This window comes from Bidens hawaiensis, unplaced genomic scaffold, assembly GCF_021521415.1.
Source record: "Bidens hawaiensis isolate Kalapana, Puna unplaced genomic scaffold, B.hawaiensis_p1.1 tig00008044_1, whole genome shotgun sequence".
Taxonomy (NCBI): domain Eukaryota; kingdom Viridiplantae; phylum Streptophyta; class Magnoliopsida; order Asterales; family Asteraceae; genus Bidens; species Bidens hawaiensis.
The window spans coordinates 167193-186454 of record NW_027491567.1 but is presented as its reverse complement, the minus strand read 5'-3'; the positions used below and the strand labels follow the sequence as shown (position 1 = coordinate 186454).

Below are 19262 nucleotides of genomic sequence, written 5' to 3'. Positions count from 1 at the left end.
AAATCGGCCCGTTTCTTGTCCAACAAGTTGATTAAACCCTATACAAACACCTCATAACTCCAAAGCCTAAAGTTTACTGCAACTAAGCATTCCAAGCCGTCATCTACCCTCAGCCAATGTTTTCTTGCTCGTTTAAAGTGAAGATTCGTTAGCTGCAGTTGACTTTGACATTCGTTAAGCCTTTGACCTCGATTTCTCGCTAATACAAAGGCCATCCGGGTAAGTTGTTAACTGATAAAATGTTCATTAATACTTACTTGTCGATAACCCTCAAACAATTTCTAAGATTGAAGGGTATTGACGGGTCAATTAGAGTCAAACCTGTTTAAGGGCAAAATAGTCAATAACTTTGACTATCCGTTTTCTCATACTTCTGGTGGGATTCAACATTAGGTCCAGAAGACTTTTATTCTCGTAACGAAATTTTAAGGCTACTGACCAAAACCCGAATTCCGAATCGCTGTTCAGATTCTGGTCAGTACCAACTCGCTTAAATCTTAAATATAACATAACTCGAGTTCTAAACATCCATTTGGATTGATTCCAGCGACCACGAGTTCATTTTTACTTGTATTATCACATCTTTAAGATTCAGATTCTGATTGTTCATATCGTTTGACATGTAGTGGATGACTCGTTTATTCGTTAGCTCGTTTAGTCGCATTTATTAATCGCTTGTCATTAATCTAATGTGAGTTTTATCATTCCCCTATTTTACTCAATTTTCACAATGTTTTGGGGACATATGCGTATATCATATTATACATATATAACAAAAATAGCACACGTGTAATTGTGTGTGATTAATCAAATATACTTGTTATATGCTTACTTGTTTATGTGCGCATTCGTTCTCGGAGAAGTCCTGCATATCCCCATTTATTGGGTTCTCATATTATTGACCACCGTCCGATTAGCTTGGCAACGGTCTTGTTATTATTTGCTCATGGTTGATTTACTGGCGCCCGATTCGCTTGGCAATGGTTTAATCGACAACTTATTTGCTCATGGTTTGATTTCATTACCGCATTTATTACGTTTTGCTTATTTCTCTTATTTATTATATTAACATTATTTTATTGCAAAACTGGTGATAAACTCACTTAACATGTGTTGTTGACAAACTCTGTTTTCTACGCATATGCAGGTTGTTATTGACTTGAAGTTGAAGCTTGGACACTTAGAAAGACCTTGGGGTTTTAATGAAGATAAACATGAATTCAAATTTGTTATATATATATATATATTTATTTGAATTGTTTTGTTATATTTGGATATTGTGTACATTTGAAATAAAATAATTAAATAGATATTGTCACATTTATATTATGATAGTATCTTCGAGCTGTGAGCAATCGGATCACGCCCCGACATTTCCGACTTAGGTTGGGGTGTGACATATGTGATGATGACAGAGAGTAGAGGGGGTTCCAGGAGAGGTGATGGTTATGGTGGCTACGGTAATGGTGGTCAGGAGGTGGCGGTTGTGGTTGGCTATTGTGATGATGGTGGTTGTGGTTTGGACTTGCAGGTATTAACAAAATTTGAGTTAAGAAAATAAAAAAATAAATAAAATGGTATAAAGACATAAATGCCCTTCAATTAACGATTAAAATTAACTACAAAAAGAACTACTTGAATGAAATTCGCATAATTGATCAAACATTGGAGACGCTTTAGACACTTTACTCTAATTTTAAAGGATACATTTTTAATGATTCTATCTATAATTTGTCATACTTTAATAAATAAATCATATTTGTCCATATAAAGAAATCCTATACATTTATCGAAAATTTAAATTTCTTTTAATCAACTTATGTATTGTATTAACTTATTATTCATATTATATATATATATAAATAAAAGTGTTACATAAATAAACAATAAGCTATTAATAAAGAAATTAACTTATCATATCATACAAAAGACACACCTTACCAGAACTCGCCGGCGATGATAATGACGATGACGACGATGATGATGAGAAAGGAACTCGCCCTTTGACACCAAGGGATAAGAGCGGATTGCTGGCGATGAGGCTTGGTGAAGAGAATATATGAGAGAAGGTTCTCGACGAACTGGGTTCCGATCGAATAAAGCACGGAGCCAACGAGTTCAGTCATACAATGTAACGAGTCTAAGGGCGCTTGAAAGGAATGAACGAGCGAAGGAAAATCGATTGCTTTTTCACTGCCGGCAGTAATAACTAGTAACTTTACTCTTTCTAAACCCCACCCCGACCCCTTAGATGAGGCAAAGGTCGAAGCTGCTACGATAGCAAGGGAGCTAGAGGAAATAAGATTGATAGATGGATGTGAGAAAGCTCTTTTATCATTTTGGTCTGGTATATGGGCGGGAGGAGAATAAGAGTCTCGTCTCATCTTTCAGCATGATGATGATCAGACATGATCTTGTTATTGTTGTTGTTGTTGTTATTATTATTATTAAGAAAGAATTATCAAAATGCCCTTGTCATTCCTTGGTCAACTCATGGCCGGAGTGAAAATAAGCCCGCCCAAAAACAACTGTAGCACCGAACATGCAAATTGAGAATAAGACCTGTATAGTGCTCTCGTCCATCCAGCATCGGGGCACAACTTATACTTTTCTCTTTACTAACTGGTGTAAGGGTCGGTTTTGGGATCAATTCGGACCATTTTTGTGCTTTTGAAAATTGTCTAAAGACTGTCTGGTTTTTGTTTTTGTTTTTTTGATTCAGTTTTAATTTTTTCGGTTTTACCATATAAACATGATATTTTTGGGCCAGAACTTTCTTGACCAAGAATAATAAATCTGTACCTAGATTTTATATTTACTAATTATTTGATATGCTTAAATTTTGAATATTAACAGCCTCTTCGATCTTAATTCAAAAATATTAAAACTATATGAGTAATGTAATTTGTATTCCTCAGGGTTCATAATGACTTATGTTTTAAAAATAAAAACTTATTTACGTATCATAAGTTTTAAGATTAAACGAATTAAACTATAATTTTAATAATGTAACTACAAATTGAATTTTAGTAACTTAAACTATAAACTAACCAATAATAGTTTATATTAAACTATAAACTAACCAATAATAGTTTATACTAAAAATACAATTAGTACACAAACTTTCATTTTCATTGCAAAGAACATTTATAGTTATAAAATTATCATAAATCAATACTTAACTTTGCTCGCAAAAACAATGTGATTTCCCATTTTTTTCATAATCATCAATACTAGCAAAATAAAGTAAAAATTTATAAATAATTATGTGTTGGGATGAGCTCGGTACCGGTACCGAAAATACCGATCATGAAAATCGTCAAATCTTGGTACCAGTACCGAAAAATTCGGTTCGGGAAATATCGTACCGTATCGATCCCGAAACTCAAAACTTTGGTACCGATTCGGTACCGACGGTACCAAATCGGTACAGATTTCGGTACTGGTACCGGTACCAAGTACCAAATGCTCATCCCTAATTATGTGAGTGAAAACGCACATGACAAAACGAAAATGTAATATAGCCATTTACTTGGTAAAATTGTTAGTAAAGATTATTATTATTATTGCCAGTAAGTTATAACTAATAATTTAGATTATTGAAATTTAAAAGTTAACTGCGGTTTTAGTTTTTAAGGTTTGCTTAGATTCTCACTTTTTGTTCAAAAGATTTTCTTTTTTCTTATATTTCTTATTGTAGTTGACTAGTTTCATTTCAAATGAGAATCACTTTAACTTTTAAGAATTCGAAAGAATTCAATGTAACACATTTTTTTTTGAATTTTTACACATACGTAATATATTGGGTTTGTCCCTTAGATGAGCCATTTGGATTTATATGTGACTCCTCTCTTGAAATAATTGAAAAGACAACCTTGACAATAGGTAAAGGTTCCCTAGTTAGAAGATTTGTTCTAACAGGTTGATATACATCATCCAACCCCATTAAGAATTGTATCAATTTTATTAAATGACTAAAATCATTACAACCTTTTGATGCTTGACAAGAACATGAGGGCAACTGAACAATAGCATCAAATTCTTTCCACATGACAGTATGCTTGTGAATAATTTGACACTGATGATCCATTCTAAAAACATTTACTTTTTGATAGCATCATCATCATCATCATCATCATCATCATCATCATCATCATCATCGTACTCAGTATATCCCACCAATAGCAATGCTATGGTAGGGTCTGAGGAGGGTAAGATGTAGACAACCTTACCTCTACCCCATAGGGATAGAGAGGCTGCTTCCGATGAGACCCCGGCTCGATAGTAGTTTTGCATCAAGCCTTGGACATAAGGCACATAGCACTCAATCATCGGGACACCGGCTGATTGATGCATGTGCCCTTGTCTTTCGGCTATCAACGCCACCACATGATGCCTGATTAACCTTCCCCCACTTTTAACGTTATTTTCACGAGATTAGTAAAATAACGTCAAAATTAGTGCAATTTTACTTTTGCCCACCCGAGAGTTCACACATATATACGTTATATGCGTGCACCGCCAGCAGGGCATACTTTTTGATAGCCTGATGAGAATAAACTTGTCCCACATACACTTCCTTACAAACAAAATTAAGAATCCATGTAAACACTATAGAATTACACCTATTCCATTGATCTATTAGCACTTGATTTTCAGTTGGTTTTATACATTTGCCATTAACAAAAATTAGTTTATTTTTAACTTGTAATGCTAATTTCATAGCATTGGCCCATACATAATAATTTTCTGCTTCTTTCAATTTTATCCTAATTATTGATAGGCTACTTGAATCATTAGGGTGTAAATACAATGGATTACTTATTAGTAATAGTAATTTATACTATTACTAATAAGGTTTCCACTAGTACTAGAATCACCCATTTCTCACAACCCAATAACAATATAAGAATGAGGCATACAAAACACACGCACAGAGGGATCAATCACCACCAGATCCAGGAATTCACATCTTTCAAGAAGGTAGGTCAAGGAATAGTAGTGATGATATATGCAACACACAAACAAATTAAAAACAACACACAGATGATGCACACATGATACAAATTACAAGCAATACGGGTGTCTCTCCCAGTAACATCAAGGCCTAATGCCAATAGAACATAAAAAAAAACAGAAACGTAAAGAAAGGAACAATCTCACCGAATCAGCAGACACAAAAAATTCTAGATAGCCGTAACTTCACTGCCGCCAACAATAAGCATGAACGAACTTCAAGAAGATTCTTCTTTGATCGACAACAAGACATCAACAACTGTCACCAATAGCAAAGATCCAGGGTTTCAAATCACCAGATCTTCAAAACTTCAAATGGAAGATGATGGATTCAGAACACTCTAAGCTCCATGCCATATCAGAATTTAAACTTCATCTTTTATTACTTCAAACATATCCACAATACAAAAACAGTTAACCAATCGAAGAACAAACTACAACACCGATAAACCGACTACAACATTACAGCAATTAAACGATTAAATCTCTCAAGAAATTACAACAGATGAAAACCCTAACCACAAGTTTATATCAGCAAGCCTAACCACAAGTTTTTGTAACAAACTTAAAATACCCCAACAGCTCCAACCCCAAGTATCTTTAATCAGGTACAAGTTAGCCCACTAGCCCAAACTCTTATGACCAGTTACAAAGTTATTTTCCTCACAAAAAAATACAAACCAACAACACATAAATATTCAATAATTGACAAAATGTAAATTAGTAGAAACTACTCTGTGGATTTATGAATCATCTTCTATGTTCTATATTGCCTATTGTTCGCTTGGAATTTGCAATCGGCCGGTGATCACTACTCACTTAAGCAGTCAGTGGTTTTTTTTATCAGGATACTAATTATTTGCTCATATATATGGATATGGTCAGAAATTTCTTCCCAGCTTTAAATTGTCATAACTTTGCGGATTTCATTCAAGAGTCGCTACTAGACTGTTGGTGATGAACTAGCAGCAAAACTGAGACTAATTTAATATTTGAAATGCATGCTTATCTTTGCAAGATATATGCCACATTGTTGTTTGAATTCAACGTCATTGAGTCGTTATGCTAATAACTGAGAGCTTATTGGTGCTACTGATGTTAGGCCATCGGAGGAACATCAAGAGAAAGATCAGGTGGTGGTTTTTATGTGCCCAATACTCTCGGTAGCGTCATAATGACCTTATTTTTGTCAGCTATAGTATTAATAATATTTTTATTCTTTTAAATGCTCTTTTTATAATTTAGATATGAAATATGTTAATTTTAATTTTTAAATTCAGTTTGCAGAACTCGTTAGCTGGGTCTACACGCAGCTGACCTTTCCAAGGTCTGCCCTTCTTCACATAATTTTCATTTTTGTGATGCTGTGACAATACTTAATAATTTAATTTCTTTAGAGCTTAAAAGAAGGTTAGATTTTTCCAAAGTCTGCTTGCAGACTTGTTGCGGCCATAATGGGGGTGTAGCCTTTTAACCGCTGCATGCATTCTTCTGAAATTGATTACTTTAAATTACTTCTATCAACAAACCGAACAAACGCAAAAAAGGCCATGTTCGTGTTCGTTTGTTTAACTTTAACCAAACACGAACCAGAAAACAAAGTTGATTTTTCCCAGTTATTACAGATATATCATATTCACACCGATCAATAAAGGCTTTTTTAGCTATAAATATATGAATATTACTATATGAAATTAGAAACAAATTGCATCAATATATACGAACATTAGTATACTATTTTGACTTTTTAAGTCAACTATGTTGATTTTTAGCTGAAAATTAATTAGATTCAACCTTTTCAAACCGCCAACTAAATGTGATAACCTGAATACAATATAGCAAAACAAAATGCAGAAGAAATTGATGAAATTTACAACAAATCTTGCTTTAATGTATCAGATGCTAAGGGAAACAATATTGGCTCAAGCATATAAAAAAAATCCTTTGAAGAATTATGAACTGCAGGCACATTTGTTCAACAGAGAATCAACCTATATTGGTCCCAAATTATATGAAGAGCTGGGTAAAACTTGAGACTTTTTATACATGTCAAAATTCTTAGCTTTTAATTCCGTTTTTACATGTGCATTAATTAGCCGGTTTCGGCATTTTCTGTGCTGTAAGCATAGTAAAATACAGCTTTGTTGCGCCACGAAGCGGGTAAAAATTCTAGTTATATCATTAAAAATTTTCAAATGGAGGACGATATTAAGGATGGTGAATTTCTTTCTAAAATAAATGATTTAAATGGAGTAAAGATAGAATTAATTATGCAGGTCAAACAAGGGTAGAATTAACTTCCAAACCACATGTGTGCATGAGGTTGGTTCACAAAATAAAGCATATAGTTCAAAAGTCGAAAATAATAAACGATTTGGGCGGGTCAAGTAGATAACAAACAAGAACGACTCGATGTTTCCTTCGATTCAGGTGGCTATTTTGGTTTGGTGACAAAACTCGAGGACGAGTTTTTTTTCGAAGATGAGGAGGATGACACAGGAGCATAACGAGAATCTTTTATTTGTTGCTTTATCTTTTATTAATTTATATTTCTTTTGTTTCCAAGTTTATCTCTTCCCATTTTAATATAAATAGGGTTATCATTAATGTTTAGTTGGTCAAAGTTGTGTTTTTTTTTTGGGATTTTGAATAATCATTGTAAACCTTGAAAGATTTAGAACCCTTTGGTTCCAAAGCTTTTGACTAATAATCGTATGAGTTACTTGATTGCCATTTGACATGCGCTTCTAACGGCATTATTCCTGTTTTTATTTATTTTCAAATGAAAGACCATTTCTTTAATTATACACGCAACTAGGAAAAAAATATAAATCTTACCAAACGGACTTTCTAATTGTTGGAAGGACATTGCTTCAAGATATGACAATTGACCATGTTCACTTATATTCGTTGGATGCATCATGCATGTGGATTCAATCGTCTTTAGTCTTTACAATCTTCTTACTCAATGTGATGAACATGCTAGTTGTAGAGCATAGTAAACGAAGCAACAAATTAAAAGGTTAATCTGTTAACTTAAAATATCGAAGAACTCAATTGCAAAAACTAGGAATCCAAAACCACTGATCAAGGAACACCCCAGTTTAAATCTTTATTCTTTATCCTCATGTGTTACATACAATAGATGAATAGAATCATCATAACACGCAAACAATAAAAAACCGGTTCTAAAATAATCAATAAACCATTAGTCGAAGAGAGTTATGATTAGCCAGAACTCTTCTCTAGATCTTGCTCTGTAGTAGATGCCGATGGGATTGCAATTGGAGGACTTGTGGGATTTTCTTCTCTGGATGAAATTAAGGTGACATAAGCAGCAATCCCAAAAATCGCACTTAAAAGAGCTAAAATAGCTCCTGATGCATAGATTCCGGGCTTCACAACATAACATGTAATGTAACCATATGAATCAAACTGTTCATCTGTTTCATTGTTGATTCCTGCAGCTGCCAGCAATAGAACCACGGCAATAACCGAAGCTACCCTGAATGTTAAACAAAAAACTTTGTACTATTTTCAAATGTAACAATAATCATGGCAAATTACCACTGTAAAAACTGCTAGACTAGCCATTTTGATCATTGATTAAATGGCTCTTGACTTTTTTGTTCTTTCAATTAAGAAAATAACTCCAGACGGAAATTTGTCACCCCATGACTGATCAGGAATTTTAAAAAGTCAAGACTATTTTGTTAATTATATTGATCAAATTGGCTATTTTGGTGACTTTCCCTTAATAAAAACAATGAGGTGGTTGTCAATACCATGACAATACATAAAGAAATTTCGAAATTGGAGTCAAATTAGGGTCGCTACGACAACAAGTACTTCCACCAAAGGTGACGGTTATGTAAATTCGTGTAACGATTGCAAACACGGCTGCTATGATTCCTAGGGAAAGAGCTGGACTACTTGGATAAAAACATGAATCACCCTCAATATAAACATCCGAATCCTGCATGCATATATGCCCACACCGTTTACATTGTTAAAAAATAAAAACTAAAATACTTGTTTAGTTTCATATTAATTAAAGGAAATATATTTTCTATTCTTTAAAACTTTGATAGTGTTTGTTACCTTAACCCTGGTGGCCTCAGCTGCAAAACCGGTGGCCGCAGATATTATTCCGAGGCTTGCCACAAGTACACAGGAACCTACCGATCTGCTCTCCATCTCGGAGTTGTGTGTGGCCTGTGGAGTTTATGTGAAGAAGCCTGTGGATGAAGAAAGCTTGAGACTAAAAGTGCACGTATATATAGATGGATGTTACCATAAAGTTCGCTTGGAACTTTGATTGACATGTACGCGAGTTCATATCAAAGACATGAAAAAGAAAACTTTTTATTTTCTTGTTACAACAAAATACTTGGTTAATTCAAACTTTAGGAGCAACGTATTTGAATTTCCAGCAGAACCTATAACAATGTATTTATATTTCATTGTTAATACAAAACTAATGGCGGAACTAAAACTTTTTAATTGATGGGTCATAGTATAAACTTAAACAAAAAATAATTTATTGGATTATGTGCTAAATGAGCACTAAAAATTCATCTTCTTCCTTGAGTATTGGTTATCAAATTTGATAGAAAACCTTGACGTTTGGTTAATTTTTGTAATTAATATATAACTTTCTAAAATTTGTTTATATAGAACTAGTACTATTACCCGGCGCGACGCGCCGGGCATGTTGGTGAAACCCGGACAGTGACAAAACTCAAGCGTTGTCGGTCCCGAGCGTTGAGGTGGTAAGTTGAGGTAAGTTTGATCAATTTTTGTTACGTTCATTACAATACCGGTACCAGAAAAATGTCGCGGACCAATAAGGCGCTGCAAAGTGGCCCAATAGGGACTTTGCGGCACCAAACTTATCTTTTATGCTTATTAGTAATTGAGAGAACTTCGGTTATAATCCCTGTGGTTTCTTAAAATTATCAATTTTGGTCAAATAGTTTATTTTAAGCTTTTATGGTACAATTGTTTCAATTAACTATCAGTTTTAGTCCAAACCGCTAACGTCATCCACCAACCATTAGTTAATACAACTTTAAGGGGCTTTTTTATATTTTCACAAACTTTTAATTCATATGAATATTTCTTTTTTTTTTACTAAATATAAGGTTTATACTTTTTATTATTTTCTAACTATTATGGTTTATTATACTTGTTTATATATAAATACATACATTTTTATTTTTTTAAAATATTTTTTTATGAAACTAGGGCTTTTATGCAACTGTATAATTATTTATTTGTATTTGAATACTTTTATTCTTACTTTTTATAGCCGTAATAATATATAGGCTTTAAAAAACAGAATATATATTTTTTTAAGTTTCATTTTAACTCTACACATCTACTAACTATAAATAATTTAGAAAACTTAACTTTCTGCTTTTATTTCTCGGGAGTAAAAAGAGCATATGTTTATTTTATATTGTTTTTTTTTACTTTATAAATGACGGAGGGTTTTTGAAAATCTGTTTATTAATTTTATTCCTTTGTTTGTATTTTTTTTCGAGTAACTAAATTTTTATACTCTATAGAGTTTGAAACAATTATTTAATATTTTAATCACTTAGCAAGCCCATCAAAATGGGAATGCCGTCTTGGTTTTTATTTATTAAAAATGTACACTTGCATAGAAGCGCCTGTTTCGAAAAAATTATATTTATTAAAAATAAAAAGTGTGTAGATATTTATATATAAACAAATATAAGAAATCATAATACTAAAAAGTATAAAACTTAATTTTGATAGAAAGCCAAAAATTCTTATGATTAAAAGTTGGATTAACTGAATGATTATATTAAAACTTAATCAAATCATAGACAGAAGTCACAACAACCATTAGTTTATACAAACTCAGGGCCGTCTCAACGTTCATGGAGGCTAAAAGCGAACTAAAATGTTAAGCCTTTTTGAAAAATCCATTTGATGTAAATCGTCCTCCTTTTCCCTGGGTTGGGACTGACAATAATAAACTAATAAGTTTATAATTGGCGAAGTTAAAATTCTTTTGTTTCTTTAACATTTTAGATTGACCTGATTCAAACTTTCGAATTGTATTTGACATTATAAAAATATAACTATATATAATATAAGATTCTGACCATCGACTGCCATTAGCTTCTGTCCTTATTTTTATTTTGTTTTTTCTATTATAGGTACCATAATACAAGGATGAATCATTAATAGCATGTGCCTCATGCTTAACTTGTGGCCCATGCACAAGTTTTTAATAAAAAAAGCCCGGTTTTAAAAGATGCAGTACATAACCTATATAAAATTGCAGGCTTAGAAATACTGGAGGCCCAAATCTGTTGACTTTTTGGCTGGCCCATAGGCCGGGGCTATACAACCCCTACACCAAAAGTGATTACCAGAGGGTTAGCCTTGCTCTACATCATGACACAAATCGTTCAACCGAAAGTCAGTTGGCCTCCTTGTGTCAAAAGCGATTACGAGAGGGTTAGCCTTTCTTGTGTCAAAACTCTACTGCCATCTAAACTCTGTTGGCCTCTTGTTCTATGTTTTGTGTAACTTATTTTAAATTCCTTGCAACCGACTTTTTATCGGCCCATTTGATATTGATTTCCAACCCAACGTTATTTGTGTCATGTCCTCTAGTCTTCTTTTACTTCTCAATCATCATCGTTCCGTCAACCTCCTTAGTGGGCCCACTATGTTAAAGACCATAATTGCATTTGATAGACTTCCTATTAACAATTTTTCAAAATAATTAAATGAATTAAGTATTATTATTATTATTATTTTAAGCTTGAATCGCATGTATTGAACGAGATTTTCCCGAGACTTCAAAGCATTCATGTACAAGTTTCTAATTAGTATCGTTAATGCTCTATGACATGAAATACAAAAGCAAGCTTGAAGTATCATTGTTATAACGAAAAAGCTAATTAAAAACTACAAATTAATACAACTATATACATGATTTATGCTCGATCATCACAAATGTTCCTTAACATAGATTTTAATTTTGGCTTAACAAATTGTAGTTTTCAGCCATGGCCATTTTTTTAAAACCAATAAAGTTAAAAAGGTTAGTTTGTCAATTTTATGGGCCAGACTTTGATTGTTTTCCTATAATACTATTATGATATTTTTATAGTTACTGTTATACACCCTATGTCAAGCAACAATTTTATACAAATTGATAATACAAAAATGAGTTGGCACCTAAATGCATTATTAAAACTAATAATAATAATTAATACATGAATAATGAATTTAATAAGCCAATAATGTTTTTTACGAGGCTGATATTAATTAAAGGTGAATTAGAAATAAGAATCAAAGATCAAATTTTATTCATAGTGTAAAATCATAATTCATGTTCATACAAACCGACGTGAGCAAATGATGATGATTGACATCTAAAAAAAAAAAAAGAAAAGAACACAAATTTCCAATATAAACAAACGTATAAATAGCTTTCCTTGCCTAAAACGATGCAGGCATCTGCGCAAATGATGAAATTTTTTTAAAAAAAAGGAGGTGAATATCAACATTAATAGAAAGGTAGTTACTCAGTAGTGAAGCATATTGCAAGGTATAGGTGCCACCAATTTGTTACACGTTGTGACACGTCAATATGCATTCATAATAAGTAGCAATGTGTCTATTAGACGTCATAAAGTTGATCTTGTACGTATTTTGACGATCAATTAATTTGAGATCCTAAATACTACGATAGATTGGGCATTAGAGGCGCGACTACATTTTGTCGTTAATCATGATATTAAATTTGTAAATATATGGCGATATCATGTTCAGGTGTCATTGCCTCATTGGCTTTGACATAACGAAAGGATAAATTCGGTGAAAGGGCAAAGAGCATCCTCAAGTAAGAAGAGAAAAACCCAGAAAAGTACGATGAGAAGCCCAAAGCAAACTACAAGCAACAACCAACAACGAACATATAACTTATAAAGCTAAGTAAACTGACAAAATAAAATTTGCATCACAAACAAAAAGAACTGATAAAAGCCCTTAGCTTCTTTTTTTCAACCAAAAGCCTTCACATCAGTCATCAAATTAATCGAGAAACGTTTTTGTTTGAAAATCTTCCCAAAGAAATGAGAAGGCTTGAAAACCTTTCCTTTCCAAGTGTTATTTTAGAATAATATTGATTTCCAAGTACCTCTAATCGGAATTTAACAGTGAAATCACACTTGAGTGGAATTTATATATTTTTCCAATTATAAAAGGAAAGTTAATAAAAACTGATGGAATGATTTAATGCTAGCACATACCAAAAAAGATAGTAATAATAATAATTTATTTTTTGCTAAAATTAAATCATACCACATCCTAACATTTTGATTTTTTTTTGTTTTGTGGGTGGTGTTGGGGGGTAACGTGGAGTGGGTGCGCCTAGGTCGGGTGACTTGAGAGGATAGGAGAAACATTTTAATTTCATTCACAAGTTTACGAACATAATACATTATAGATTTTTCAAGCATTCTTTTCTATTTTCAATTCCAATTCTAATTTCTTTAAAAGAAATCCCACAAACCAAACGCCCCCTAATGTAATGTAATGTAATGTAATGTATTCTGTTAGTTACCATTCCTATTTGTTTTATTTTCTCAAAATGATTTTACTGAAAAACATGCAAAAGCCAAGCTGACGTTTGTAAAGGGGACAAGAGTTGAAACATCATACATAATGCTTCATCACTTTTGCGGCTATTTTGGTCCTTTGCGGCAAATTCTTATAAAAGCATAGGTCATGTTTAACCCATTTTTTGACAATATCAGAGCTTGATCCAGCTAATCAATCTCACAATCATCATGCTTAAAATAGATATGACCAGCATTGCCTTATCATCGTCCACACTCACATTATTTATGTTTTCCCAAAACTAGTTCATGCTTTCCTCCACCTTATGAATGTAAACATGGGCTATAAATAATGAAACAAATAGCTTCAGTTATATATCTTCTCCCTCAATCTCCATGGGTGAATTTCGGTTATTGAGTTGCATAATCATCTGCTATTCCATTCCAAATTCCGCACTTCTCGATAATACTCAAACCTTCATTGTACGGATCCAAAACGAATTCAAACCATCCGTTTTCATTGATATTGAGCGATGGTATCAAGCAACTCTTGCAAGCTTGAATTCAAGGAAGTTGAATTCTGAAAAACTTACTGATCAAGATCCAATTCATGTTTACAAAAATGTTTTCCATGGTTTTGCAGCCAGATTAAGTCCTCAAGAGGCCGAAGAACTTCAACAACAGCCAGGGGTTATGGCGGTTTTACCAGATGAAATTCGTCATCTTCATACAACTCGATCAGTTGAATTTATGGGGCTTGTTAATAAGGAACCTATTAGCATCTTGAAGGAGTCTGATTACGGGTCTAATGTCATCATCGGCATCCTGGACACCGGGATTTCACCTGAGGCACCTAGCTTTCATGATCAAGATCTTGGTCCAATTCCGTCAGGATGGAGAGGAGAATGTACGGAAGGCGAAAAATTCACAAAAGATCTTTGTAACAAGAAACTAATCGGAGCCAGGTATTTTACAGCTGGATATGAGGCAAGCATCGACCAAATTATCAACAAATCCACAAATGTTAAATCTTGCCGAGACACCAACGGCCATGGGACTCACACAGCGTCGATTGCAGCCGGAAGAATGGTTCAGAATGCATCTCTTTTTGGTTTTGCTAATGCAGCAGCCGTTGGAGTGGCACCAAAAGCTAGAATCGCTGCGTATAAGATTTGTTGGGGCGAGAATTGTCAGGAGTCGGACATACTCGCGGGTCTAGATAAGGCGGTTGAAGATGGAGTTCATGTCATTTCCATATCGGTTGGTGGCTCCGCGAGTAGACCATATCACCTTGATCCTACAGCAATTGGGGCTTTTGGTGCGATGAAAAAAGGGGTTCTTGTTTCAGCTTCGGCTGGGAATGGTGGTCCAGATGAGATGACGGTGATAAACAGTGCACCATGGATCACAACAGTCGGTGAGAGCACAATTGACAGAAGGTTTCCTGCAGATTTGATTCTGGAAGATGGTACGGTTATCACCGGCGCATCTGTTTCTAGTGGAAGATGGGAAAATAATCCACCCATGAAATTGTCTCCTTTAATTTTGGGAAGAAATGCATTTGATGGCAAATTCAGAAACTCTAAATCCGCCCTTTGCATGCCCGGAACACTTAATAAAGAACTGGTGAAGGGAAAGATTGTGATTTGTGACCGAGGAGGTACGGCTCGAGTCAAGAAAGGGGAAGTGGTGAAGGATGCGGGTGGCATCGGGGTGATCGTGGCCAACGTGGCTCCACAAGGCGAAGGATTGTATCAGACTCGTATACGATTCCCGGTTTGCTGATAACCGAGTCTGCCCGTAATAAACTCCATGAGTATATGAACTCTACAAAAAATCCCATGGCTAAGATTGCGATTCACGGGACTCAAAACAGAGTTAAACCCGCACCAGTTGTTGCATCTTTCTCATCCAGAGGACCGAGTGCTGATTCTGTTTATTTACTCAAGCCTGATGTAATAGCACCTGGTGTGGACATCCTAGCAGCATGGCCTGATGATGTTCCACCGAGCGAATTACCATCTGACACTCGACGGTCAGGGTTTAACATACTATCCGGGACTTCAATGTCATGCCCTCATGTGTCGGGTTTAGCCGCCTTACTAAAAGGTGCCCACCCAGATTGGTCTCCAGGCATGATTAGGTCGGCAATGATGACTACATCCTATATGAATGATTCAGAACAAAAGCCATTGCTAGACGAACAAGCATACAACGAGTCAAGTGTATGGAGCACGGGTGCAGGCCATATAGACCCTGAAAAAGCCGTCGATCCAGGGTTGGTATATGATATAACAGTGAAAGATTACCTCCGATTTCTATGCGCAGTGAACTACTCAACTAAAGCTCTTAAACAGTTTTCATCAAAACCAGTTAAGTGCAATCGGAAGCATAATAAGCCGTGGAACATCAATTATCCGTCTATATCTATCGCATATGGTTCGAGAGGTTCATCAGTGCCAGAAGTTGTGGTCACGAGAACCATAACTTACATAGGCGAAGGTGTATCAAACTACAATGCAATTGTAACAAGCCCAAAAGGAGCCAATGTAACAGTAGAGCCAGAAACAATGAGGTTCACTGCAAAAGGTGAGAAACAAAGTTACAGAGTTAAAATCTTCTCGGATAAGGGAATTGGCTCATGGGGGAGTATGGAGACACAATTGGGTAAGTTGATTTGGACTGATGGGAAGCATAATGTGGCGTTGCCTATAGTTGTTGTGCACCAACATTTGTTATAAATTATAGGTTTTAGATCTGTCCGTGAACTAAGTGTTTCGTTATAAACTAGTACTTTACCCGTCTGGTGGACGTGAATATTAATACGAGAATGTGCGACTACATTCTAAAATGGTGAGGTTATATCTGACACATTTACTAAAAAATGCTTATCAAAAATGGTAATCTTGACTTGCGAAACAAACGAATAAGAAAAGTTGTAAACGTCCAAAATACGTAACTATTACATGTGAGAATATTAAGATAAAAAAATGGGAATATTAAAATGTAAAGAAAGAAAATTAAAATACCTGCAAAATAAATCAAAAGCTCATTTACCTAAAATGAAAAGGGTGGAGAGAGCACTTAAAAAATTCTTTAAAATGGCTAATAAAATTTAAGTAAATTAAAAGATAAATTCCAAAAAACAAACAAAAACAAAAAAGATAATAAACAACTACTTATTATGTTTCTAGACAAAGTGAACATATTTTCCCGTTACGATTGTTTATGTGGTGCTCTAATTTTCAAACGATTTGTTCGGAATATAATTTTATTTATGTTGCTATAATATTTTCACTTTCCAAAAAATGTGAACCGGTGTTTCCCTTTGTTGTCAAAATCGTAGCACTGTGGCTCATGCAACAAATGTAACTTTGGTTTGTGATTTATAAAGCAACAAATGTAACTTTGGTTTAACTTCCATAGTGACCTTGAGTATGAAGTTTTATATGTATGTGAATTTGGTAGCTTGCAATCTTGCATAAGGTTAATAAATGGAAATACAAAACATTTGTAGACGATAAAGAGTAAGAAGCATTGCTTGATCATATTCAACTTTTTTAGCAAAGAGGTATTTTTAGATGGCAAAATTGAGAAAATTTTCTTTCACTCACACACACGTTTAAGCATGTTAGGTATATAGGTATTATTATTCTTAATCAACATATACCAGTTATTAAATCGAAAATGTATATGAATAAAAATTTAACATTATGTCCTGCAAACCAGAGCATTTTATTTACGCGAGGTCAAATATCACATATGGACAGACTTAAAATAGACTCATTTAAAACCAAAAAAAGGCCATTTATGAATGCAGTTAGATTAGAGGTTTCCCGTTTCCCACCTTTTCTTTTAAATACAATGGCAAATTTCCTGGAGAATTTTAAATGTCCTAATCACAAAGGTCCTCCATCACTGCCACCACTAATCCTGCCACCACCACCATCTCTGCCACCAAACCTACCTATTCAGTGACTCCTGCCACCACAACCTCCACCACATCCAGAGCCTCCTCCATCACATTCACACCTTGGGCTTTGCTTCCTCCACACTAATGTTTCCTCCATTAACTTCAGTTCCACCAAATTCATTCGCCTTATTCAATGCGTTACAGTCAGTAAAATCTATGAAAGCAACCAAGAAAAAATATGTTTTACGCGCCATTTTATTAAGATCAGAACATCATGACTATACATTATGTAATAACAACCTACCCTTTAGGGCCACCAGACTCAAATGATAATATCCTAATGTAATTGGTGGTGTGAAATCATGCATCATCAAAGTTTTCATTATAAACAAATTCCCTGACAAAAGCAGTTAATCCTTGGGTCTGCCCACTCTTCTAGAATGACCTCTCATTCCTACTGGAAAAAAAATATATATTAAGTCTCATTTAGATGTCAATTTTATAAGCATATGATAATAACTTTAAAGGTAACCCCGGTGCCAAGAATCTGGGTCGAGCACGGTTTGGTTCGGTTATTAGGCAAAACCAAAACCCAAACCGAAGTCATCAGTTATTTTAGTTAGTATACCAACCGATCGGTTTTCGGTTATTTTCGGTTTCAGTTCGGTTATTTCTCAGTTTTTTCTTTTCATTTTTTTTAATTCAGTGTAGACAATGCAAAAAAAATCAAAAGATTTTAAGCTTGCAAGAGTGTATTACACATATATATTGAGTTCAAAAAACAAAAATATGAGCGTGTTATGTGGAACCATACAAATACAAAGTTGCTAGAGTAGTAGAGTTTAAAATTCAACAAAGTACTTAATAAAAAAAATATAAAAAGTTTAGTCTCAATCTTCATTCATCACCTTATTCGTCTTCAAAGTTTAGTCCCAGTCTTTTTTCGGTTAATCTATTTTGTTCGGTTTTTAAAAATAGATAGCCGAAGTACCGAACCAAAACCGTTTTTTAAAAAAAAAAATAACCATCGGTTAATGCTTGGGTTTGGGTGTTTCGGTTAATTCAGTTTCGGTTTGGTTAATTTGGTTTTCTGCTCAACCCTAGCAGGAATGTGCACCTCTTTTAAATGTTCATCATGATTTAAGATTCCCAATTTATTATATATTGCAAATAAGCAAAACAAAACGAAGTTAGGAACCAATGTTGGGAACAATTATTCAAAAATATAAAAACTAATTAGAATCTTACCAAGATTACCCTTTTATAGAGCATGTAAGTAGCTCGGCCAATCAACTCTTGCCCGTTTTTGCTGGCATAAGCCTGAAGGTAGAAGAATATTAATTTCGACAGCGTATCCTGATAAAGAAAAAGCATTTGAAAGTAAATAAGAATCAATCAAAATATATATAAAAAAAAACTGATGGATGTTAGTCAAAAGCTAATATAGTTGATAAGGACTATAAACTATGTGTGATCATATAGTTATTGATTTTTTTTATCAAAAGCTAATCCATTACTTGTTAAGAAAAGGAAGAAAACTGAACAACTAATTTACGAAAGCAGGTACGAACTCGTTTGTGTGCTTTCGGAGCACCGAGAGCCCACCATGAGTGGGAAATTAGTCCAGACTCTTCAGATCACTTTGCTGCATATTTTACATTATAATTAGGAAAAACAACTTGTTATTTAAAGGTAAAATTCATCAAAATTCTTACATCCTTCCA

At 34.1% G+C, this 19262-nt stretch overlaps 1 protein-coding gene and 1 pseudogene across 1 annotated transcript; one reads left to right on the top strand and one right to left on the bottom strand.

The window, feature by feature from the left end:
* Positions 1-8244: 8244 nt before the first annotated feature.
* Positions 8245-9213, bottom strand: LOC143636796 (protein MODIFYING WALL LIGNIN-1-like). Its single transcript, XM_077104296.1, has 3 exons — positions 9118-9213; positions 8802-8992; positions 8245-8521 (listed from the first exon to the last, which is right to left on the bottom strand). Exons 1-3 carry the CDS (start codon positions 9211-9213, stop codon positions 8245-8247), a joined length of 564 nt encoding a protein of 187 aa, XP_076960411.1.
* A 4808-nt stretch (positions 9214-14021) lies between these two features.
* Positions 14022-16376, top strand: LOC143636782 (subtilisin-like protease SBT1.5 pseudogene; annotated as a pseudogene).
* Positions 16377-19262: the final 2886 nt, after the last annotated feature.